Source organism: Hyperolius riggenbachi, chromosome 2 (assembly GCF_040937935.1).
Source record: "Hyperolius riggenbachi isolate aHypRig1 chromosome 2, aHypRig1.pri, whole genome shotgun sequence".
Taxonomy (NCBI): Eukaryota; Metazoa; Chordata; class Amphibia; order Anura; family Hyperoliidae; genus Hyperolius; species Hyperolius riggenbachi.
Window position 1 is genome coordinate 160,280,752 of NC_090647.1, and position 25,242 is coordinate 160,305,993.

At 43.6% G+C, this 25,242-nt stretch overlaps 1 protein-coding gene and 1 long non-coding RNA gene across 8 annotated transcripts in view; one reads left to right on the forward strand and one right to left on the reverse strand.

The window, feature by feature from the left end:
* The window catches only part of SERP2 (stress associated endoplasmic reticulum protein family member 2), a 106,110-nt gene that overhangs the window by 36,307 nt on the left and 44,561 nt on the right, over positions 1-25,242 (reverse strand). For 2 of the 4 annotated variants that reach the window (XM_068265225.1, XM_068265223.1), the window contains exon 2: positions 6,154-6,240. The exons of the other annotated variants lie outside the window; for them this stretch is intronic. In XM_068265225.1, coding sequence (XP_068121326.1) covers positions 6,154-6,240 — 87 coding nt within the window. The remainder of the gene's footprint in view (positions 1-6,153; positions 6,241-25,242) is intronic. 4 annotated transcript variants of the gene reach the window in all.
* Positions 1-25,242, forward strand: part of LOC137544147 (uncharacterized) — a 219,926-nt gene that overhangs the window by 2,134 nt on the left and 192,550 nt on the right. For all 4 annotated transcript variants that reach the window (XR_011025735.1, XR_011025733.1, XR_011025734.1 and 1 more), the window contains exon 2: positions 20,704-20,831. This is a non-coding gene — a long non-coding RNA (uncharacterized lncRNA). The remainder of the gene's footprint in view (positions 1-20,703; positions 20,832-25,242) is intronic.

The following is a 25,242-nucleotide window of genomic DNA, read 5'->3' on the forward strand; positions in this document are numbered from 1 at the left end:
TATGTAGCCAGGGGTATATGTGCCCAGTATATGTAGCCAGCGGTATATGTACCCAGTATATGTAGCCAGGGGTATATGTGCCAGTATATGTAGCCAGGGGTATATGTGCCCAGTATATGTAGTCAGGGGTATATGTGCCCAGTATATGTAGCCAGGGGTATATGTCCCAGTATATGTAGCCAGGGATATATGTCCCAGTATATGTAGCCAGGGGTATGTGTCCCAGTATATGTAGCCAGGGGTATATATGTCCCAGTATATGTAGTTAGGGGTATATGTGCCCAGTATATGTAGCCAGAGGTACAGTGGCTTGCAAAAGTATTCGGCCCGCTTGAAGTTTTCCACATTTTGTCACATTACTTCCACAAACATGAATAGATTTTATTGGAATTCCACATGAAAGACCAATACAAAGTGGTGTACATGTGAGAAGTGGAATGAAAATCATACATGATTCCAAACATTATTTACAAATCAATAACTGCAAAGTGGGGTGTTGTTCAGCCCCTTTGGTCTGAGTGCAGTCAGTTGCCCATAGACATTGCCTGATGAGTGCTAATGACTAAATAGAGTGCAATCTAATGTCAGTACAAATACAGCTGCTCTGTGACAGCCTCAGAGGTTGTCCTATGGCCTATACTCACGGGCTGCAATTGTCGACGCAACACGTGTTGCGGCGACAGGTCGCCCGTGAGTATGCGGCGTTGCACGGGTGCGCACCCCGAACTGTCGCTCATCGCTGATGTCGCCAGGCGATTGAACCGCTCAATCGCCTGGCGACAGTTGCCGCCGCAACTCCGCCGCAACTGTCGCTAGTCCGCGTGAGTATGTGGACTAGCGACAGCAACAAGAAAGGAATGCATTGGGCTTCCGGCGGGGGGAAGAGCAACAGCGACAGCTTCCGCCGCATCAGTTGCCAGGTCCCTCCGCCGTGTGTATGCGGAGGGACCTGGCGACACGCTCACGTGTGCTGGCGACAGGCCAAAAAAGTTGCCCGTGAGTATGGGCCATAAGAGAATATTGGGAGCAACAACACCATGAAGTCCAAAGAACACACCAGACAGGTCAGGGATAAAATTATTGAGCAATTTAAAGCAGGCTTAGGCTACAAAAAGATTTCCAAAGCCTTGAACATCCCACGGAGCACTGTTCAAGCGATCATTCAGAAATAGAAGGAGTATGGCACAACTGTAAACCTACCAAGACAAGGCTGTCCACCTAAACTCACAGGCCGAACAAGGAGAGCGCTGATCAGAAATGCAGTCAAGAGGCCCATGGTGACTCTGGACGAGCTGCAGAGATCTACAGCTCAGGTGGGGGAATCTGTCCATAGGACAACTATTAGTCGTCAGGGCCGGCCCTAGACTTTTTTCCGCCTGAGGCAAATTTTGAAAAAATTGCCGCCGCCGCCAACCTGCCCCACCCCCACCCCTCCGTGGGGGGCCGCCGCGCTGGAGGGGTAGCTGGCAGGACGGGGGTATTGGGCCTAGCGGTGGGGAGGGGGGTCGGACCCCCCCCCTCCCTCGCCTGGGTCCCCCGATCTGCGCTCCACTCCAGCTTTAAATGTAGAGCAAGCAGCCGACAGACAGTAAGAGGCAAGAGCGGGGGATCACTCACCTCTTCCTCGTTCCAACGTGCACTCCACTGACGTCACTTCCTGCAACGCCGGCTACGTACAATACAGTGGGCGGCGTTGCAGGAAGTGACGTCAGTGGAGCGCATGCTGGAACAAGGAAGAGGTGAGTGATCCCCCGCCCGTGCCTCTTAATGTCTGTTGGCTGCTTACTCTACATTTAAAGCTGGAGGGGAGCGCAGATTGGGGGACCCAGGCGAGGGAAGAGGGGTTCCGACCCCCCTCCCCACCGCTAGGCCCAATACCCCTGTCCTGCCAGCTACCCCTCCAGTTCGGCGGCCGCCCCCCCCCCCCCCGCACCCACGGACACGGACGGGCGGATGCCGCCCCTAGAACTTTGCCGCCTGAGGCAAAAGTTTCACCCCGCCTCATGAGCGGGCCGGCCCTGTTAGTCGTGCACTGCACAAAGTTGGCCTTTATGGAAGAGTGGCAAGAAGAAAGCCATTGTTAACAGAAAAGCATAAGAAATCCTGTTTGCACTTTGCCACAAGCCATGTGGGGACACAGCAAACATGTGGAAGAAGGTGCTCTGGTCAGATGCAGGGGAGGACTGGCCAGGGGGGAAGAGAGGCGATTTCCCCCCAGGCTGCCTCTCATTTAATGATTTAGGGCTGGTACAGTGCCTGGTGCATTCATGTTTTTGTATAAGGCAATGTGAACCACTAGGCTGGCTGAGGCAAATAAATGCCCAATTACAGAGCAATTAGAGGGTGGACAAGCTGGTAAACATACATAGCATGATGCAGAGTAGAGGCTTGCCTGCAGGGTCTGTGGGAACAAATCTGTCTGGTCTCTCACCATTGTTAAAATGACTGCATGTGCACAGCTACATAAGGTATTGTCTAGGTTGAAAAGTACTCGACAATCCCTATACTCCAGAAGAGCTGCTTGAAAACAGTCCCTAGACTCCAGAACGGCTGCTGGCAGACAGTCCCTAGACTTCAGGACATCTGCTGTTAGACAGTCCCTAGACTCCAAAGGGGCTGCTTTCAGGACTTGTGTGAGAGACTGGCAGGTACAGGATTGATATTAAGCAAGTAGCCTCTGTGTGATTTGGCTGCAATACAGATAAGCTCTCTGATCCATCTCAGGCTATTCTCATCTCTCTCCCACTACTGGAATATAGCACATGGGGCACGTGTGTGATGTCATTTGGGCTGGGCTGCTGTAAAAATAGGCCTCTAATTTGTGTTTTCCCCCCAGGCCAAAAGGTCCCAGTCCTCCCCTGGTCAGATGAGACCAAAATGGAACTTTTGGCCAAAATGCAAAACGCTATGTATGGCGGAAAACTAACTCTGCACATCACTCAGAACACACCATCCCCACTGTTAAATATGGTGGTGGCAGCATCATGCTCTGGGGGTGCTTCTCTTCAGCCAGGACAGGGAAGCTGGTCAGAGTTGATGGGAAGATGGATGGAGCCAAATTGGAAGAAAACTTCTTGGAGTCTGCAAAAGACTTGAGACTGGGGCGGAGGTTCACCTTCCAGCAGGACAACGACCCTAAACAGAAAGCCAGGGCAACAATGGAATGGTTTAAAACAAAACATATCCATGTGTTAGAATGGCCCAGTCAAAGTCCAGATCTAAATCCAAACGAGAATCTGTGGCAAGATCTGAAAACTGCTGTTCACAAACGCTGTCCATCTAATCTGGACTGAGCTGGAGCTGTTTTGCAAAGAAGAATGGGCAAGGATTTCATTCTCTAGATGTGCAAAGCTGGTAAAGACAGACCCTAAAAGACTGGTAGCTGTAATTGCAGCAAAAGGTGGTTCTACAAAGTATTGACTCAGGGGGCCGAATAATTACACACACCCCACTTTGCAGTTATTGATTTGTAAAACATGTCTGGAATCATGTATGATTTTCATTCCACTTCTGGTTCCACTTTTGGTCTTTCATGTGGAATGCCAATAAAACTGATTCATGTTTGTTGCAGTAATATGACAAAAATGTGAAAAACTTCAAGGGGGGAGAATACTTTTGCAAGCCACTGTACTGTATATGTGCCCAGTATATGTAGTCAGGGGGTATATGTGCCCAGTATATGTAGTTAGGGGGTATATGTGCCCAGTATATATGCAGCCAGGGGTATATGTGCCCAGTATATGTAGTCAGGGGTATATGTGCCCAGTATATGTAGCCAGGGGTATATGTCCCAGTATATGTAGCCAGGGATATATTTCCCAGTATATGTAGCCAGGGGTATATGTCCCAGTATATGTAGCCAGGGGTATATATGTACCAGTATATGTAGTCAGGGGTATATATGCCCAGTATATGTAGTCAGGGGTATGTATGCCCAGTATACGTAGGCAGGGGTATATGTGCCCAGTATATGTAGCCAGGGGTATATGTGCCCAGTATATGTAGTCAGGGGTATATGTGCCCAGTATATGTAGGCAGGGGTATATGTCCCAGTATATGTAGGCAGGGGTATATATCCCAGTATATGTAGTCAGGGGGTATATGTGCCCAGTATATGTAGGCAGGTGTATATGTGCCCAGTATATGTACATAACAACATAACCTTTACATGAAAACATTTCTTTGTTACAGCTGATACAAATTCTGCAATAAATCTGCAGTGTGTCTACTTCCTGCTGTTATGGAAGCAGACATATTTTTAACATCCTGTGCTTTCAAATGAGCTTAGATGTTGTGGCAGACAGGTGAATCAGTGTAGAGATCAAATTACAACTTGTGATCAGACACAGAGGAGGGGGAATTAGGCAGGCTCTCAAAATATATACATGGTACATTTCTCTGTTTTCCTTCTGTCCTGTGCAAGAGTTCAGCTCCACTTTAAAGCATCTCAATGACATTTATTTATATTTGCTGAAAAATCTATGCATTTCTTTTGAATGTTGAATGTACATATGGTGGTGTGCTCTAACATATTGACAGTATACGGAAACAAAGTCTGAAGAAGGCTTATTAGCAGAAAGCTTACTCTTTTTTCTTTTAAGCCAATAAATGGTATCATCCTGATTCAAAACTCTCTACTTTCGCTGATGGCTAAGATGGTACAATGCTCTACTGCTACAGGAAAGTAGAAGAATACCAAACCATACACACTAGCATGGAGGTAGTAACAGTTCAGGTGCAGTGCTGCTCGGATACCCCTTTTCAAAATTCGGACTGAATTCGGATCCGTATACCCAGATATCCGATCCGAATTGGATATCCGAGTTTGAAATTTTGGAACCCGAATCCAAATCGGATATCCGAACCCAGTATCCCAGATATCCGCCCGGATTCGGATATCCGGGTAGAAAACAGGAAGTGGGTTTTAAATTGCCTTTAAAACGTTTTTAGGGTAAATGAGGCATGTAGCATAATGTTTTTTTTGTAATGATGTGGGGACTTAAAATCCCCTCTCAAAAAAAAAAACTCTCTCTCTCTCTCTCTCTCTCTCTCAGATGGGAAATCCGAGTTTGCTCGGATAGTGCTATTCGGATTTAAAAAAATATCCGAATTGCTATTCAAAGTACGGATAGTGGAAAAGTTTGGGTTATCTGGGTAGTTCGGATACCTGAATATTGGATGAGCACCACTGCTCAGGTGTCCTTTAAAATGACAGTTTAGCAATGAAAGGGAAGCAAACAGCATTTTTATTCCTGCAGTTCTTATAGATGGTATGAGCTGGAGGACAGAAAATGAGTCAGGAAAGAGTTAACTAAGGAAGAGAAGAGGCCACTGCTAGCTAGGGAAAAAAAGAAAAACAGACATAAATTAGGGTTAGATAAATTAATTAACAGCTGCTGGGGTCAGTGTCAAAGCTGTAAAAGAGGTGAAGAAACTAGCAGAGCTCACTGATGTTTGTGAATGCCTGCATTAAAACTCAGTGGAACTTAGTTCTATCTGCTTTGTAATGTAAATCTCTGGTATTTCTCACATCGATCTGTATGTCCATCATACAGAGGAATGGATTATCAGGTGACAGTTATGATTGATCCTGATTGTTTTAACACATCAGGAAGTGAGAGAGAGATGCAGGGATTGGGGAACTCTGAAATTCAGCTATTAGTGCAGAGCAGGGCGCTGGATGGCTGCGCTGCAGGACCAGAAGAGATGATTTACTTTGAAATATGACCTCTTCTCTCTCCAAGTCATGCTGCCCTTCTTATCTTATCTAATTTTATCGCCCTAGGCCGTGGCCAGAAATCCTGCCCTGCCCATGCAGCCATCCTGTGCCCTCGTAGTCACTCACTGCTGCTCCAGTCCCCCGCCGCCAGCTAGTGTCGTTTTTGCCATGCCTTTGCACGCATTCCCGGTGGTGCATGAACATTAACACATACATTTTTACGCGTTAGTGATGCAACGCGTAAATTGTTGCACCACGCGTGCAGATGTACGTGTGGCGGCCCGCCGACCCCGAGGTCGGGAAAAAACTAAACTAGCTGGCGGCACGGGACAGGAGCAGCAGTGAGTGACTACGTGACTACGTAGGTAAGTGAAACTTTTTTTTTTGCCTGACGATTCCTTTAAGGAGATCTGAAAAGAGAAAAAGTTACTTACCTGGGGCTTCTTTCAGCCCCCCTGCAGTCAGGTCCCTTGCTGTCTTCCTGGTTCGCACCATTATGGGGAGGTTTGTACAATTTTGTTCTGAAAAAAAGACATTTGGGTGCTATAAAAGATGAAAATGCAGTAGATACAGTAAAGCATACAGGCAATGAAAACTATGCTTCCCTGCATCTGTTAACGTCTGCGTATAGAGGTACATAGCGTTGCACTGTGAATGTTGCATAGCCTTAACATTGCAGTGTGGTAATAAGGCTTTATTACAATAATGTCCCACTGTGAACCTAGCCTTTGAAATTTCACTTCTGTGAGGAAAACCATGAGTTTTCTGACGTGCGGTTTTGTGTCTTTTCCTGCATTTGTGTTTTTTTTTATAGCACCCAACTGTTCCTTTTTTTTACAACCAAATCCCTCTACCCGCTCTTCTTCATTTAGCCCTGTTTTAGTACTGATGTACACCTCTAGGTAAATATATGCATTGTTCTACTGTCAGCGGCGTAGCAATAGGGGATGCAGAGGTTGCAACCACACTTGGGCCCTTGGGCTAGAGGGGCCCCGTAGGGTCCTCCCTCAACCGCAGTATAAGCTCTTTGTTGGTCCTGTGCTGGTAATAATCACTTCTATAGACCCGTGTGGTTTGAATGATAAAATAACATCTTTTGATTATGTATTTTTTGTGTTGTGTGTGACTAGAGGCAGGCAGGGCCATATCTAAGGCTAGGTTCACACTGGTCAGTTACATAACTCACCCATTATAATGACTGTGAACTGCAATGGAGACTGGCCATAGACTTTAAAGTGGACCTGAACTCTTGCATAGGACAGAAGGAAAATATAGAGAAATGCACCCTGTATGTATTAAGAGACCTTAGCCTGTTTAATTCCCCCTCATTTGTGCCTAGTCACAAGTTGTAATCTGATCTCTCCCCTGTGTCACATGACTGCCACGGCAGAGATGGCAGATAAGCTCATTTGAAAGCACAGGCTGTTAACAATATGTCTGCTTCCATTAAAGCAGGAAGTAGAAACAGTGTAGATTTATTTTAGGATTTGTATCAGCTGTAACAAAAAAATATTTTTTGTTTAAAAGGTTATTATGCTGTTGTGTATCTTTTAGAGCAGAGAGGACGTTCTGAGTTCAGGTCCACTTTAGTACAAAGCCTGCATCATGCAGCGAGTTAGAATAACGCAATGCGTTACTGTAAACAAGTCCATAGAACTGTATGGGTAGCAATTTGGTATGAAGAATTATTCTGCAACGCAACTGACCACTGTGAACAGGGCCTTAGGCTATGTTCACACTGGGGCGTTGGGATGAACAATATAATCGTATTGCTAAGGTTAGATTCACACCGTTGGCTTGATTCACTAAACCGTGATAACTTATATCATGGCCGTTTAGATTATCAGATTCAATAAAGAGAGAGATTTGTTTCTCGGTTGAATCTACCCATACATCGCTAGATGTATGGCTACCTTAAAGAGACTCTGAAGTCTCCTGAAAACCATTTTTTTGATTAAAAAATGTGTTTAACATGTTAGCCCTACCTAAACCACTGCATCCCCGCTGCTGTATTCTAACTAAATCCCCCCAAACTCCCCGGGGGGCAATCCGTGCAGCGCTTCTGTGAGAGGCAGAGCTATGCCTCTCAGCGCGTCTGTCAGCCCGGATCGCTGAGATACGCGGCTGATAGACGTGTAAGGAGGCAGAGCTGCGGCTGAAAGCTCTGCCTCCAACAGCAGCAAAATCCACGACCAAGAAAGTGGTGGATTTTGTGGGGGAGAGGGAGGGGGGAGTTAGGGGGGATTTAAATAGATTTCAGCAGTGGGGATGCGGCGATTTAGGTAGGGCTAACATGTTAAACACATTTTTTAAATAAAAAGATGATTTTCAGGAGACTTCAGGTAACTATGACTCCATTACTATGTCCAGGGCTTTACTATATCAGAGTTTACTATAACAAGATTCTACTGTATTAGCTTTTTTCCACATCAGGTGGCAATCTACTAGTGTGTGACTAGCTTTAGGCTTCTTGCACACCAAGACGTTGCATTAGGTGGCACGTTAAGGTCGCATAACGTGCACCTAACACAACGTATGGTGCTGCAAGAGCCGACGGTAGAGTGAGCCGCGTTAGGTGGCTCGATTCCTATAATGTCTCCCAGAGTGGCGCTGATTGGCCAGCGGGACCACGTGATGCGGAGCGAGACACTCCGCATCACGTGGTCCCGCCGGCCAATCAGCTGCCGCCAGTGCAGTGAATATTAAGTAGCCATGTGCGCGGCTACTGTAGCTGGCTCTCCCCGCCTCCTCTCCGCCCCCCACTGCGCATGTGCAAACAGTCTAACGCGGCTATAGCCGCTGTAACGCCGTAGCATGCTGCACTTTGCACCGAACGTGCAGCATTACATGTAACGCAACGTGGGCTGTGTGAACAGCCCACTTGTGTTACATTGCTGTGCGTTGGGGGAGCGTTACAGGCGCACTAACGTGCGCCTGTAACGTCTTGGTGTGTAAGCAGCCTAAGGGTCATTCACATCTAAGGGAATGCTAAGGATATTTTTAAACTGTAATTACCATTCCTTCTGTGTTATCCTTGCTGGTCTGTCTTCTGAGGTCTTTGTGCACTGGGTACAGGCCTCTGATGTGCTAAGAAATGTGGGGATAGACTGGACTTTGACTTATGAGGTAATGATATGTAAAACACAAAAAGTCAATACCTCGAAATGGGAATTAAGTTGTTGGTTTCCATGGTACTGGCACTCACAGAGAAGCGTGCAATGACTGAAAAACACATGGGATGCTGTGATTGCATGCTCTTTTCTTTGGGGATGTTGTGCAGTAAGCTGACTGGTTTATGCTAGTTGTTTCTTTGCTACTTGGTGATGCCTAATAACATTCTGCCTTTAAGCATGTATAATATAGTCTAAAGGTGGCCACACACGACACAATAAAATGATCCGATTTTACGGTAATTCGATAAAAACGATCAGATCTACCAAAAAAAATCTAAAGCTTTTTTTTCATTCGACTGAAAAATCCGATCGGATTTCCCGTTTTCTTCGATTTTTATCGATCTGAAATGCCAGATATTTTTCTCCAATCTTTCTAAAGATGGTATGGTGTGTGTTAGATTGCCAATTTATTAATATACACACCCTAGCAATTTTGTCAGAGTATCCAATCATTTTTATCATAATTGGGGAAAAAATTGAACATACGTGTGTGGTACTTTGGTCATATTTTTGAAATGTTACAATAAGTCAGAAAATTTATTGCAATTCTTAAATTGAACAGATATTTAAAAAATTGTATGGTGTGTGGCCACCTTAAAGGCTTGTTCACACTATCAGCGTTTGCGGAATTTTTTAAGTGCTGGCGATTTTTCAAATCGCTCTAAGGTCTCTTGCATACTACATGCGATTTCGATTTTGTATCTGACCGATTTTTGATTCCGATGAAAAAATTAATTGCAGTACATTTTTTATTCGGGATCAAAAATCTGATCAGAGAAAAAAATCAGCATCGCATGTAGTGTGCAAGAGGCCTAAAATCCCTTGTGTAATGAATTCCTTTGATAGTGTTCACATTTGAGCTTTGCGATTTTTCTAAAAATCGCAAATGCGATACCTGTACCTTGTTCAGAGCGTTTTGGCTCAATAGCAGGTACAGGGAAATCGCAAAGCACTTGAAAAAACGTTTTGTATTGCCATTTCCCGATGCATTGTATTTATTCTTTTTTTTCCGGGTTAAAGAGTTCACTTCCTGACTGAGGCTTGTAAAAGAGCTTTCAAAATCACCCCATAAATCGCTCAGCGCTTGCGATAGTGCTGGCAATTTATAATGTGAACAAGGCCTAAGGGCTCGTTCACACTTGAGCGGGAATCGCGTGATTCCCGCTCAGCGCAAAACGCTAGCGGTTTTTAAAAACCACTAGTCCATGCAAGCATATGGCAGTTTTCTCACTGCCGCAAACGTTAACTGCAAAGCCGTGACATGCAGCGTTTTTCCGGCGATTCAATATTAGCTATTAGCGATCGCGATTAGCATGCATAGCCCCACTAATCGTGATTGCTCCCAAAACGCTGCAGTGTCCAGTGATTTTTCCACGTTGATCGCAGAAAAATCGCTCCCGCAAAACGCTAGCGGTAATCGCCGGCGTCTTGCGGTTTTAGTTGTGAATGGGGCCTAAGGCTCCTTTTCTGCTGCAGCCATTGCAATGGATAACACAATGGCATTCAAATAGGATGCCATTATATTTCTATGGTACGTTCATATCAGCTCATCAGTGGTGCAGCAGTTTCCGTCCGATTCAGCATGCTGGGCATTTACTGGGCAATGTGCGTGTTTACAGTGGTGGTGAAGCATACTTTTATGCGCCGTATGCATCACTGTATACGTTGCAATGCACATCGAAAGCGTGTTACAACTTTTTATCACAGTTGCATTGCATTTGTGTTGAAATGCATTTTGCATTGTATGAAAGGCGTCATTAAAGGCGTCGTAAATAATTTTAAAGATCGTATCATGTATGGCCAGCATTAGACCATATGAGAAAAAAATTATAAAATATATTTAAAGTGAACCTGAAGGGAAAAAAAAGTGCCTCTGTGGGGTACCTAACTCAGGAGGGTGAAACCTCTGGATAATAAAAAGGCTTCCCGCATCCTCCTCAGCAGAGACGATCCAGCGGTGGGATCCCTGAAAGCCTGCTTGTCGGTGCTGCATTTATGCAGCTGACTGCTTGAGCTCCGGTGGAATTAGCTGAGCCCGATCAGGTCTGCTCCACTGTGCAGATGCAAGCTACCTGTGCAGAAGAACGGAACTGTACTGAAAATAACGTAATGATTAAACCTTTTTACTGTATTTCTTTATACATTACTAAGTCAGTGTTTGTCCAATGTAAAATTGTCCCTCACCCTTTCCTCTCCCTGATTTACATTCTGAAGTTTAGTCAGCTGCTTCTCTGAGGAATGTTTACTCTGTGTTACAAAACCAGTAGAAAATATACCTGGTCTCTCATAATACTCTGGGAGAAGAATTCCACATAGCTAAACAGCCTTAGTGTGACATCACTGGGAGGGCAGGGCTACATACCAAAAGTGTTTCTGATGCTGAAAACAGGATAATTAACATAAAAGTGGGTATTTTGAATAGTAAAGTACATTATGCTATGTGTCACTGCAGTGCCCTTACTCCCCCACATTGCTTCTGTGTTACAGAGCTTGGCATAGGCCTAGGCACCGAGATGTGCTTTTTACTGATTAACCACTTCCCCTCTGCCGGGACGAGTATCTACCTCCCTGCTAAATGCCTCTACAGCTCTCAGGGATGTAGATACTTGTCCCTTGCCGCTGCACACTCCCACTCGCTCCAGTGCGTGTTCTCACTGCCGATCCTTAGAGGGTAGATGAATAAATGGTAACGCAGTTCCCATTCATTAATCTAAGTCCCCGTGTCAATGATCACCGGCATAAATGAGATGCCTGCGGTCATTGTAACTACCGAAGTAACACGTCCACGCATTAGTTTCTGTGGCCAAATCATAAAATTACATACTACATACATTTATTTCAATAAAAAGACCTACACACCATTTAAGATTAACTCCTTACCTCCCACACTCTCCTATAAATACCCAAATAAAACTTTTGCATTAAAATAAAAAAAAAAAAAAAAAAAAAGCGACAATAAAAAAAATACATAAATAGTTACCTTTGGGACTGAACTTTTTTAATATGTATGTCAAGAGGGTATAATACTGTTATTATTTAATTATAGGCTTGTAATTAGTGATGGACGCAAAACTGAAAAAAATCCTTTTATTTCCAAATAAAATATTGGCACCACACATTGTACTAGGGAAATATTTTGAACGTTGCAATAACCAGGACAAATGGGCAAATTAATGTGTAAGTTTTATCCACAGTAGAACATTTTTTATTTTAAAACTATAATGTCTGAAAACTGAGAAATAATTATTTTTTTTTCAATTTTTCCTTATTTCCATTAAAATGCAGTTAGAATAAAATAATTCTTAGCAAAAAAGTACCACCTAAAGAAAGCCTAATTGGTGGCAAAAAAGTACTTATAAAGTTATTTAAGTTATTTGGTTTTTAAGGGGAAAACCCTTGGCGGTGAAGTGGTTAAAGTGTACCTAAACCAATGAGATTTAATTACCTGGGGCTTCGACAAGCCCCCCCACAGCCATCCAGGACGCATGTGCAGGACTCTATTGCGGACGGGAATGCAAGCTAAACTGCACATAGCGAGGGCTGCATTGGCGCAGTGGCCTGCTGACTCCCGGTCGGTGAAGAACGAAAGTTAGCCACAGCGGGATAATAGAGGATCCCACAGCCCGGGCACAGGGGGACTGCGAGGGGCTGGTTGAAGCCTCAGGCAAGTAAATCTCATTGGTTAAATTTCCCTTAAACATGCTTTCTTGGCCACATTCTTTTTTTATTAGTTTTATTGTTAACTTGTATTTAACATGACAGCAGTTTATGTGTGAAGAACTGCAACATTAGTGATAGATTTACCTTTTTCATCCATGGGACATTTGCCTAAAGATCTGGATCACTGTTAAAGCCTGTCGTGTTACCCAAGTATCTGTCTTTTCATTAGGTTACAAAACTACTTTGTTGGGAACAATTGTTTCTGCTGAATCAGGTTGGATACATTTCTTATGCCGACCTTCAGTGTGAAAGGAAACCAAAAAGTGGCGCTATCCATTTACAGTTTTAAAGGCGCAAACCTGACTCCTGAATCATTGATAAGGATGGTTTCTAAGCAACCACATTCAGCAAGCAGTGATAATTGCAATATAAACTCAAACACTTAGCCCGGCAGTTGTATGAAAACCTTGGCAGACTACAGCACTTGAATAATTTATGTTGGGTGTGCTATGAGAACTACTTGCAGTTCATAATGTGATGGTGTCTGATGGGAACAGTTTTCTTTGTTTTCCTGAAATATACTTAAAGGTGGATGGCAGCAGTAAGGCCCCTTTTCTATAGATGGCTGAAGGTGGTAAAATCACGGCCTGTCGGCTACTCCCAGCTGGGTGCCTGTCTCTCTATAGAGTTATTTTAGATGCGACTAGTTGCGTTTTTTCTACTTCATGTACAATTTTGACGGTGGTGTCTGAAACTCAGGGTCTATATAATGGCTTATAGTGCCATCCTACGACGTAACCAGCTACGATTAAGGACTAGAACTAGTCAGCTGTGTTGATGTTAGCTGTGTCCATGATTGTGGAGTTTTAACTTTGGATACTTTCATTAATAAAGAAGCTTTACAGATAAGTGCGGACCTTCCTCTTTTCCCTTCAGACTCCTGTTTGAATGCAGAGGAGCTAGTGGGGAAATCACCTAAGCATGGCATGTTTAATGTTTCTTGGAAGTTCAGCTAAACTGTGGCAATACAATGTTAAGAAAGACTAATAGACAGATTCAGAGGGAGTATAACAAATGTACATCTAAACAAAACAGAGACAACTCCACGCTGTTTTGCTGTTACCGCACAGGTTTATGTGAATTGAAGCCCATTTTTTAGGGTAAATTACGGAACTTCTACCGCACCTGTGAAAACCTTTATGAATTAGGAAACAAAAGTCTAAAATACCGAATGTGGTAGACTGCGGTATTTTAATGACCTGATTTTTTTTTATCACACAACGGTTGCAGTGAAGCATACTTTTCATTTATTGTATGCATCGCGTACACACAGTGCGACTCTTCCCCTCCATTGTGTTGTGGCAACAAGCTACCATACATTGCAATGATCCGGAAACCACTAATTCTGCATATGCACATTGGAACAGAATGTGAACTGACCCTAATCAAAAACTTCTCTGTAGGGAGTAAAATGCCGATGGAGTCGAAATGGATGGCTGAAATCTGAATGGCCCATGAAGTGTATACAGTATTACACTGATCCAGTGTGCAAGCGCAATACCCAGATAGTTTTTTTAAGGCTACTTGCACACCAAGACGTTGCGTTAGGTGCTACGTTAAGGTCGCATAATGTGCACCTAACACAACGTATCGTGCTGCAAGTGAGGACGGTAGAGTGAGCCGCGTTAGGCGGCTCGATTCCTATAATGTCTCCCAGAGTGGCGCTGATTGGCCAGCGGGACCACGTGATGCGGAGCGAGACACTCCGCATCACGTGGTCCCGCCGGCCAATCAGCGGCCGCCAGTGCAGTGAATATTAAGTAGCCATGTGCGCGGCTACTGTAGCTGGCTCTCCCCGCCTCCTCTCCGCCCCCCACTGCGCATGTGCAAACAGTCTAACGCGGCTATAGCCGCTGTAACGCCATAGCATGCTGCACTTTCCGGAGAACGTGCAGCGTTACATGTAACGCAACGTGGGCTGTGTGAACAGCCCACTTGTGTTACATTGCTGTGCGTTGGGGGAGCGTTACAGGCGCACTAACGTGCGCCTGTAACGTCTTAGTGTGTAAGCAGCCTAAAGGTGTGAAAATAGCATTCATAGCATAGCAAAAATACAGTGGAACATGCGTAGCATTTTAATGTTTTATCTTTCTCTACAACCTGTTCACGCTGGAAAAAGTAAGCAGTCAATCCACACTTCCTTTAGATCACGAGGAAGACTTACTTTAATCCTGGGATATTATGTCATGACTTTGACGGCCAATTTTAGCACTGCCTTCCCATGGCTTCCCGCACAACTGCTTTCTTATCTACCGGAATATGAGTCCCAAGGATTACTGCACAAATTAAGCCACTCAAAGAAATTTACATATGATGGCTTAGAGCGGAACTGAACTCAGAACTTCCTCCCTCCTGCTCTAAAAGATAAGCAACAGCATAATAACCTTTAAAGGAAAATATTTCTTTGTTACAGCTGATACAAATCCTGCAATAAGTCTGCAGAGTATCTACTTCCTGCTATCATAGGAGCAGACATAGGGTTAACATCCTGTGTTTACAAACTAGCTGCTCTGCCGAGGGAGCCAGCTGACACTGCTGAGAGATCAAATTACAGTTGTAATTAGTCACAGATGAGGGAGGATTCGGCTAAACTCTCTAAATACATACAGAGTGCATTTCTCTATGCACTCCTTCTGTCCTGTACAGGAGTTCAGGTCCATTTTAAGTAAAAGGATCTATGTTTAAGTCAGGCGTTGTTTGAACTGATTTTGATGCAACAGTTTGATTCCTGATAAGTCTCATACATCTGTATTATCCAATCATTACCACTGTAATTGCTGTCACTTTTGTCTGTGGCTTTCCACCATTTCTAGCATGGTCTCCTGGAGACACAAATACAGCTCAGTTTGGAGAGATAGTCAGCTCCTTAAACTGTAGCCAGAAATAAAAAATAAATAGAAACTTAAAAAAAGGAACTTTCTATGTATAGACACACTAAATGCTTCTTGCAGTCCACCACCACACCCGTACACAAGTGGTATTTTACCAGTGGAGTGCACCACCTTCATACACAAAGGTCGGACATCGTTCAGTGGTGGCAAATGAGATCCACGCTTCCTGCAGCCGTCCTGTCAAATGTCTCTAGCGGAGATGGCCAACAAGAAGCAGGTCATTTCAACTTGCATGTAAATTGTATGCAGCTTGAAAGTGAGCCAATCAAAACGGGAAGTAATGCCAATAGAAGAAAGGCAGGGCACCGGGGAAAGGCAGGGCACCAATAGAGGAAAGGCAGGGCACAAATAAAGGAAAGGCAGGGCACCGGGAAAGGCAGGGCACCAATAGAGGAAAGGCAGGGCACAAATAGAGGAAAGGCAGGGCACCAATAGAGGAAAGACAGGGCACAAATAGAGGAAAGGCAGGGCACAAATAGAAGAAAGGCAGGGCACCGGGGAAAGGCAGGGCACCAATAGAGGAAAGGCAGGGCAGCAATAGAGGAAAGGCAGGGCACAAATAGAGGAAAGGCAGGGCACCAATAGAGGAAAGGCAGGGCACAAATAGAGGAAAGGCAGGGCACCAATAGAGGAAAGGCAGGGCACAAATAGAGGAAAGGCAGGGCACAAATAGAGGAAAGGCAGGGCACCAATAGAGGAAAGGCAGGGCAACAATAGAGAAAGGCAGGGCAGCAATAGAGGACAGGCAGGGCACCAGGGGAAAGGCAGGGCAACAATAGAGGAAAAGCAGGGCACCAGGGGAAAGGCAGGGCAACAATAGAGGAAAGGCAGGGCACCGGGGGAAAGGCAGGGCACCAACAGAGGAAAGGCAGGGCAACAATAGAGAAAGGCAGGGCACCAATAGAGGAAAGGCAGGGCACCAGGGGAAAGGCAGGGCACCAACAGAGGAAAGGCAGGGCACCAACAGAGGACAGGCAGGGCAACAATAGAGAAAGGCAGGGCAACAATAGAGGAAAGGCAGGGCACCAGGGGAAAGGCAGGGCAACAATAAAGGAAAGGCAGGGCACCAATAGAGGAAAGACAGGGCACCGGGGGAAAAGCAGGGCACCAATAGAGGAAAGGCAGAGCACCAATAGAGGAAAGACAGGGCACCGGGGGAAAAGCAGGGCACCAATAGAGGAAAGGCAGAGCACCAATAGAGGAAAGGCAGGGCACCAATAGAGGAAAGACAGGGCACCGGGGGAAAAGCAGGGCACCAATAGAGGAAAGGCAGAGCACCAATAGAGGAAAGGCAGGGCACCGGGGGAAAAGCAGGGCACCAATAGAGGAAAGGCAGGGCACTGGCCCCCGGGGGAAAAGCAGGGCACCGGGGGAAAAGCAGGGCACCAATAGAGGAAAGGCAGGGCACCAATAGAGGAAAGGCAGGGCATCAATAGAGGAAAGGCAGGGCACCAATAGAGGAAAGGCAGGGCATCAATAGAGAAAAGGCAGGGCACCAATAGAGGAAAGGCAGGGCATCAATAGTAACTGTGGCCTCAGGAGCAGCGGTAAGGACTGTGAAACAGCTGTCAGGCCAGAGTCTGTTACCCTTGTTTGTATGGATGCTTGTGATGACACTAGTTAATAAAGTACTGAATTGGTGGATTGATGTCCTGCCTCTCTTCTATTGAAATTATTGGTTGCTGGAGAGAACACCACTACAAAGCCACTAGTGTTTCCCCGCCAGTGCAATTTGGTGACAACATGTACTCGCTGTTCTTTACCATGCTGAAAGTAAGTGCATTTGGCTAGCCCATTTCCAAGGCACAGACCATTTGCATTCATTTGCATACAAGTTTGGATTATCTGCGTTGGGTTATTATGTCTATTTTCCAGCACCAGCATTGGTTATAATAACAAATGAAGTATTACTGAAGCATGCACTATACGGTCCCCTATGTTGTGCTCTCTTATAGTGACAATTTTGTTCCTATGCTATGGCCCTTAGTCTCTTCCCCCTCCACCCTTTTTGGTTCTCCCTGGTTGTCTAGTGATCACCCTACCCCTATAGTGTTCCAGTTTGCCTGGTTGCGTAGTAACCTTATCCTTAGTGAGTACCAAGTCAGGTTTGACACTGGGTCATTTACAAAGTTAATTTGTTCTTATAGCTAAATACCTCAAAAACCCCGTTAATCTGGAACTCAGGGAACCGGAAGTCTCAACTAATCGGCATACCTAAGGTGGACAACGAGAACAGTACTTTTGCCATTTGCAGAGTTTTGAGCGCAATATATATATATGCTACCCAGCGCTGGAGTTTTTTAATTTCTAAGTGAGCTGCGTTGTTAGTTGAGGGATCCCTAGCACCCTCACAGTGTTTGGTCAAAGTAATATATTGATTCTAACACGCGCTTCAGATATGTGGCTTAATTCCTCTTTATTCTCTGTTTCCTTATATTAAAATCCACAAAATAGAAAATCAATAAAATGATCAAACAACACTGTAAAAAAAAAACCCCAGGTCATTCAAGCCCATTCATTCATACACATTCAAAAGTAGAAGGGCTCTTCTATCTCAACCTTACTTATCAGTTCGTATGAACAAGGATGTATTGGGGGTGATGTAAAATGGAGGTATGAAAAAGGGGATCTGAAAAAATCTGGGTCTCCAAAAATCCTCATGGGAACCTGTCTTGAGCGCAGTAGAAGCAGCTTACTGATCCTCTGGGTGCCATATTCTAGACTTCCACAGCTTCCAGTGGCTTCCCTGCATCCAAGGACAGGCCGCAGCATGGTCACATGACATGCCGGACTCGTACACAGAGGATGCCAGAAAGCAGCTGGGAGCTACAGGAAGTGTAGAGACGCCACCTGTACAATCGGTATGAGGTTTCTGCTATATGGGAGAAGGCGGTTATGTTTCTGCTATTTGCGGTCGGTTGCTCAAGCAACCGGCAACCACACATATCTGGCATCAGGCAATCCTCACCTGTGCCTAAACAGTGCCTGTATCTAAACACTGACCATTTGTTCACATTATGCACATTGTGGTTTGCTATAATGTAAGTCATAATTGCACAGGAATGTGCTGCAATGATCCTACAATGAGTGCATTCACAACTGTGCATTGCCTCAGCAGTGCATTAGGTTCCATTATAATAATTTGAGCTGTGCACTACCAGACAACACACACGTAATGCCCTTATTACAAATGAATGGTGATGAGGTACCGTGTGTTATAACATGCATGTTACTGGGAGACACTCATTTTGAAATCACATGCAACCCATCTGTATCATTTAGTAAAAAAGTATTAAAATATTAATCGTATTCAATGCCAAGCCGCTGCAGCTAAAGCTAATACAATTTTGGGATGCATTAAAAGGGAAATAAAAACTCGAGATGCTAGCATAATATTGCCCTGTTTAACTCTCTAGTAAGGCCAAATCTGGAATATGGAATTCAGTTCTGGGCACCACATTACAGGAAAGATATTGCAGTTTTCGAGCAGGTGCAGAGACGAGCTACAAAATTGATACGTGGGACGGAAGGTCTCACTTACCAAGAAAGTTTAGATAAACTGGGTTTATTTAGTCTAGAGAAAAGACGCCTTAGAGGGTATTTAATTAACATGTATAAATACATCAGAGGGCAATATAAAAGCTTGGCGGATGAGATTTTTGTCCCTAGGCCTTCTCAAAGGACTAGAGGACATGATCTGCGCATGGAGGAAAAACATTTTAGCCATTTATTTAGGAAAGGGTTCTTTACAGTAAGAGTGATTAACCTCCTTAGTGTTCTGGACGAGCTGAGCTCGTCCAGTAACGCCGCTGTGCACAGCTACGGCCCTAGTGGGCCGATTTGCACAATTTTTTTTTCAAACATGCAGCTAGCACTTTGCTAGCTGCGTGTTTGTTTCAATCGCCACCGCTCACCGCCGATCCGGCGCTACCCGCCGCGGAAGAGGCCCCCCCCCCGCAGACCCCTTGCGCAGCCTGGCCAATAACCGCCAGGCTGCGCTGTGGGGTGGATCGGGACTCCCTGTGACGTCGATGACGTCACTCCGTTCGTTGCCATGGCGATCGGAAGGGTGGGAGGGAGGGAGCAGGGAGGGGGGAATCATGTAGCTAGCGACAGACTAGCTACATGATAAAAAAAATTGGGCGTAAAAAAAACCCTCCCGCGGCCGCATGGAAAAAAATACTAATAAAGGCTGCGTGAGGAGTGCAGGTTAAATAACTTTAATGGAGATGGCACAGGAACTACAGGTCAGACCAAAGTTTGGAAAGACTCTATGATATCCACATCCTTCCCTCTACTTAGGTAATTATCTAATCTGAAGTGAGTTTCATCACTTTAGGTTCCCTTTAAGCCTCTAATACCAATCAAAAGACGTGATTTATTGATCATTTCACTTTGAGTTATGATCATTTTCGTTCTATTTACTTTTTTTTGTTTCATTGCATATGTGCCAGTTTTGTAAAATAGATTTGCAGAGCGATCAAAAGTTTGACAAAAATATTGCGAAACTGCCAGCAACGATTTCGCTCATCCCCTACTCCAGAGAACATGTTAGTGCATCAACTTCTAGTACAAACATGGCTTAGCTGAAGTTGGGCACAAGGACTGTCTGTCTGCAGTGTGCACAGCATTCTACTGCAACAATCTCAAAGTCATCCTTTACCTGTGTTTTGTCAGTATTCTTTCTTTGGCAATTTTTGTGATATTGTAGTAGGTTCCCTGTTCAACTGCACCTGAGTTCTTGCACAGGACAGAATGAAACCATAAAGAAATGCACCCTGTATGCATTTAGATAGTTTAGCCTGTCTAATTCCCCCTCATCTGTGTCTGTGACTAATCACAGCTGTAATTTGACCTCTCAATTGTGTCAGCTGGCTGCCTTGGCAGAGCTGCTAGTTTGTAAACACAGGACGTTAACCCTATGTTTGCTTCCATGAAAGCAAGGAGTAGAAACACTGCAGATTTATTGTAGGATGTGTATCAGCTGTAACAAAGAAATGTTTTCCTTAAAAGTTAATTTCTGCTGTCTCTTATATTTTAGAGCAGAGAGGAAGTTCTGAGTTCAAGCCCACTTTCATGAACCAAGATACAGCAGTGTTATCACTCTTTGAACACGCCAGGATGTTTGTCTAAAATTAACCGTTAATCTACATTTGCATGGTAATTTACACTGCTGTCTACTTGTTGAATCTCATTGTAGTAATCCTTCATGAGATGACAGTTTAACAGATGAAAGAGGAGCAGAGGATTCAAGAAGGATCAACCACTTTAAACAGAATTACACTAAAGAGGATTTTATGATGTTCCGGAGGAGAGAGATTGTTCCAGGTTTATAGCATTATCTATTTCTAATTTTGTCTCATTTATTGTCTTTACATCGCTAGTGACGACAAACGTAATCTATAAATATACTTATCCTAGTGAAACACATGGGAAATGTGGCAGCATGCAGTGCAAACAGAAATGTAGCGGAATGTATTTGCTTAATGTAAACAGATATTGAAACAAATCTAAAAGATTAGTGGTGACAAGTAGAACTAATATATTCTCTACTGAAAAAAGCAGGTATTTTGTTTATATCAATATTTGCACAACATACTGTTTAATATTCAAATTAAGTAATACTATTATGCACTTATATAGTGCTAACTCAGGGGTAGGGAACCTATGGCTCGGGAGCCAGATGTTGCTCTTTTGATGGCTACATCCGGCTCACATACAAATTAGTAGGGGTTGATTCACTACTCTACACTGCTCCAGCAGCGCAGCTTAGTGTGGCAGCGCAAGTAAAATTTTCAAAGTAGGTACGCTACTGCTGTAGCATGCACTACTAACTTACTCGCGCTCCCCCCAAAACCAACAGCCGCTCCAAATGGCCCTCCCTGGACCCTGTCAGGTCCAGTGACTTTGTAAGACGCGATCACTGCACTTTGATTGGCCCAATACGCTGCCTGTCACTTGACAAGCAGCCTATTGGGCCAAAGTGCGGAGATCTCGTCCTACAAAGTGAATCAACCCCCAAGTCAGCCGGCTAATTGTACAAGCTGTTAGTCCGGATTTCTCCTGTTTGGCTCTCCGGGAAACTGCTGATGTTGCTGAAACCCAAGAGAAGCTGAAGACGTGTCTGACACTTCTGCTGCCTGGCAAATCAACTGTATGCACATCACCATGGCAACAGTCCCAGTTTGAAAAATATTGTATGGCTCTCACAGAATTACATTTTCAAATATGTGGTGTTTATGGCTTTCTCAACATTAATTAGTGTAAAATTACACATCCTTGAACAACAATAAAATAGTAAAAAACAAAAACAAATAGATTGCTATTTTACAGTATAAAGTGCACCCTTGAGGCCTTAATGCCTGGTGTCCAACACTGCTACCTCATCCTGCAGTGTATTTAATACCAAAAGTTTGATACTAACCTCAGTAGAGAAAAGCCTCTGCATAGCACCCTGTGATGCGTGAACCATAACCATGGGATCATGTAAAAATTAAGAACAGACGTTCCCTCCAAGAACCGCACCACTCCAAAAGTATTATTGCAAAATCATCTTTATTCAAAAAGAAATAAAAACACTTAAAACAAGTAACACGGATGGCCATGTTAAGGAACTTGTACAAAAATATGCTCATAAATAACAATAAATATTTAGCCAAATGGCTAAGTTCCAAACACCACAAACTCACAATTATTGTATAAGTGATGAAATAAATGGCTATAGGGAATCAAAAAATGGAGAAAATTCCCTGTAGCCCCATTAACAATGGACAACCTGGACAAGATACAGTACTCCGTATAATAAAGTGCATATAATATGTTGTGCAAACAAGGCAAACATAAACAAGTAATTCATGTGTAAAGGTCCATAAAGGAGCAAGCAAAGTGACATGTGCAAAATCGCATGAAAAAAAGGTGCAGAATAGTGCATAGATAGTGTAGACAGTGAGCAGAATACCGGATGCCCAGAAGAAGCCGCCATAGCGTTGAGCGGCGGATCGCGACGGCCTTTCGGGTGGTAACCATGTCCCACATTACTCCTTTACTTTTTCTGCTATGGCGGCTTCCTAAGTTCAGATTGTTACATTCTGTTTAGTTATATGTATCTATTGATAAATGTTACACACTCTTTGGCTGTCCTCCAAGCTCCTTCTCAGTCAGAGAGATGAGTCACATTCAACACTTAGATACATTTATGTAAACAAAATGTATCTATTTCAGCTTCGGATGCGTCTGCAGAAATCTCCAGGAACTTTAAAGCCCTGTGTAACCCTTCCAATGCTGGTCTAGTAAAAAAAAAAATGCTGGTTGCATATAATATACTGTAAATAATGTTTTAGAGCAAAGTTGAAATGCAGGGTTATATTCCGCTTTAACATGGCCATGCGTGTTACTTGTTTTTAAGTGTTTTTATTTCTTTGTGAATAAAGATGATTTTGCAATAATACTTTTGGAGTGGTGCGGTTCTTGGAGGGAACGTCTGTTCTTAATTTTTACATGATCTTGTTTTAGTTCCCTTCTGCACACTCTTATATATTTTTCTTATCAAGGTGTTGTGGTTGATGGTGCTTGCCCAATTTGTGGAGTGTACCATACTCATGGGATAGGAAGGATGCAACCCCAAAATATAAAATATCTTAAAACAGTTTAAAATGTGCTCTGAGCCGTGCTAAACTGACCTCAAGACGCGTACGTACAAAAAGGGCGCCTGGACAAAAAGGGCGCGGGGTGTAAACTCTAAATAATAATTAATCATTAATAGGGTTTATAAAAATAGTGTGCTATATTTCGTTTACAAATAAAGTTTAACAAAATTATAAATCATTAAATAATGTTTATAAAATCGGAAATTGTGAAAACGTTAATCTTCCCTATTTGTAAAGTTAAACTTATAATTACGTTTATTAAAAAAACAATAATATATGTTTAATTGTTATAATTGTACATTATTGTGAATAACCTTCATTTATGGTTTGTTCTTATAATAAAATCTGAAAATATTCTTTATAACGATAATATAAATATAATTACGTTCGTAGTAAGTGTTGTAAAACATTAGTAATTATTACTAAAATTTTACTAAAACTATACCTAAGCCTACTCTTACACATAACCCTCCCTGTACCTATCCCTAACCCCTAGACCTGTTGGTGCCTAAACCTAAGACCCCCCTGTTGGTGCCTAAACCTAAGCCCCCCCTGTTGGTGCCTAAGTAACCCTCCCTGTACCTACCCCTAACCCCTAGACCCCCCTGTTGGTGCCTAAACCTAAGACCCCCCTGTTGGTGCCTAAACCTAAGACCCCCCTGTTGGTGCCTAAACCTAAGACCCCCCTGTTGGTGCCTAAGTAACCCTCCCTGTACCTACCCCTAACCCCTAGACCCCCCTGTTGGTGCCTAAACCTAAGACCCCCCTGTTGGTGCCTAAACCTAAGACCCCCCTGTTGGTGCCTAAACCTAAGACTCCCCTGTTGGTGCCTAAACCTAAGACCCCCCTGTTGGTGCCTAAACCTAAGACCCCCCTGTTGGTGCCTAAACCTAAGACCCCCCTGTTGGTGCCTAAACCTAAGACCCCCCTGTTGGTGCCTAAACCTAAGACACCCCTGTTAGTGCCTAAACCTAAGACCCCCCTGTTGGTGCCTAAACCTAAGACCCCCCTTTATTATGTGGATAATAATGTTTTACTAATTATGGATGCAAAAAATATTTTGCAATTTACGTAACGTACTGATCGCTTTATTTTGTGAATAATAATGTTTATTATGTGGATAATAATGTTTTACAAATTGTGACTCCAAAAAATATATTCCAATTTACATTACGTACTGATCGCTTTATTTTGTGAATAATGTTTTAAAAACAGTAAGGGATAAAACTTTAAATAAAAAAATATATTGCAATTTACATTACGTACTGATCGCTTTATTTTGTTAATAATGTTTTAAAAACAGTAAGGGATAAAAGGGATAAAACTTTAAATAAAACAATATATTGCAATTTACATTACGTACTGATCGCTTTATTTTGTTAATAATGCTTTAAAAACAGTAAGGGATAAAACTTTAAATAATGTTTAAATTATTTAAATAAGATAAATATATTTAGTATTTTCATAAACGTTATTCGGCACGGGTGCATTTTATAAACGTAAATCAACACAAGCTCAGTTATAAATCATTAAACAGCTCCGGGCGCCGTTTGTAAACTTTATTTAGCTCCGGGCGCCGTTTGTAAACTTTATTTAGCTCCGGCGCCCTTTTTTCCAGCTCGGCGCCCATTAAACGCTATTTATTATGGGAGTGAATGGCGGCGCCCTTTTTGTCCACTAGCTGCCTGCGCCCTTTTTTCCCAGCTCCCCTCAAGACACTGTTCACTGACATGAAGAAGTGGGTTCATACCTTTGAAACAAATTATCTGGTGTTTTTAGGTAGAATTACTGCATTTTTATTTCAACGTTGCTTCATTCTTGAGTTTTTCTTACATTGTAAACTGCTTTTAGATATTTTATATTTTTGGGATACCGCCTTCCCTTCCAATTTAGGTTTCAACGCCTATGGGACTTGCTTTTAGTTCAGGCAATTGGGAGATACAGGGTGGTCGGACTGACCCCACCTAAGCCTTTTACCGTGGTTGCCGTTCCTCAACCTAGGTTTGTGAGTACCATCTTTTTATTTATTTCTTCTCTTACCTACTACACTATCAGGAGTTCATGGCTGCTCCTGTGGTTTTCTTTTCCTGTAA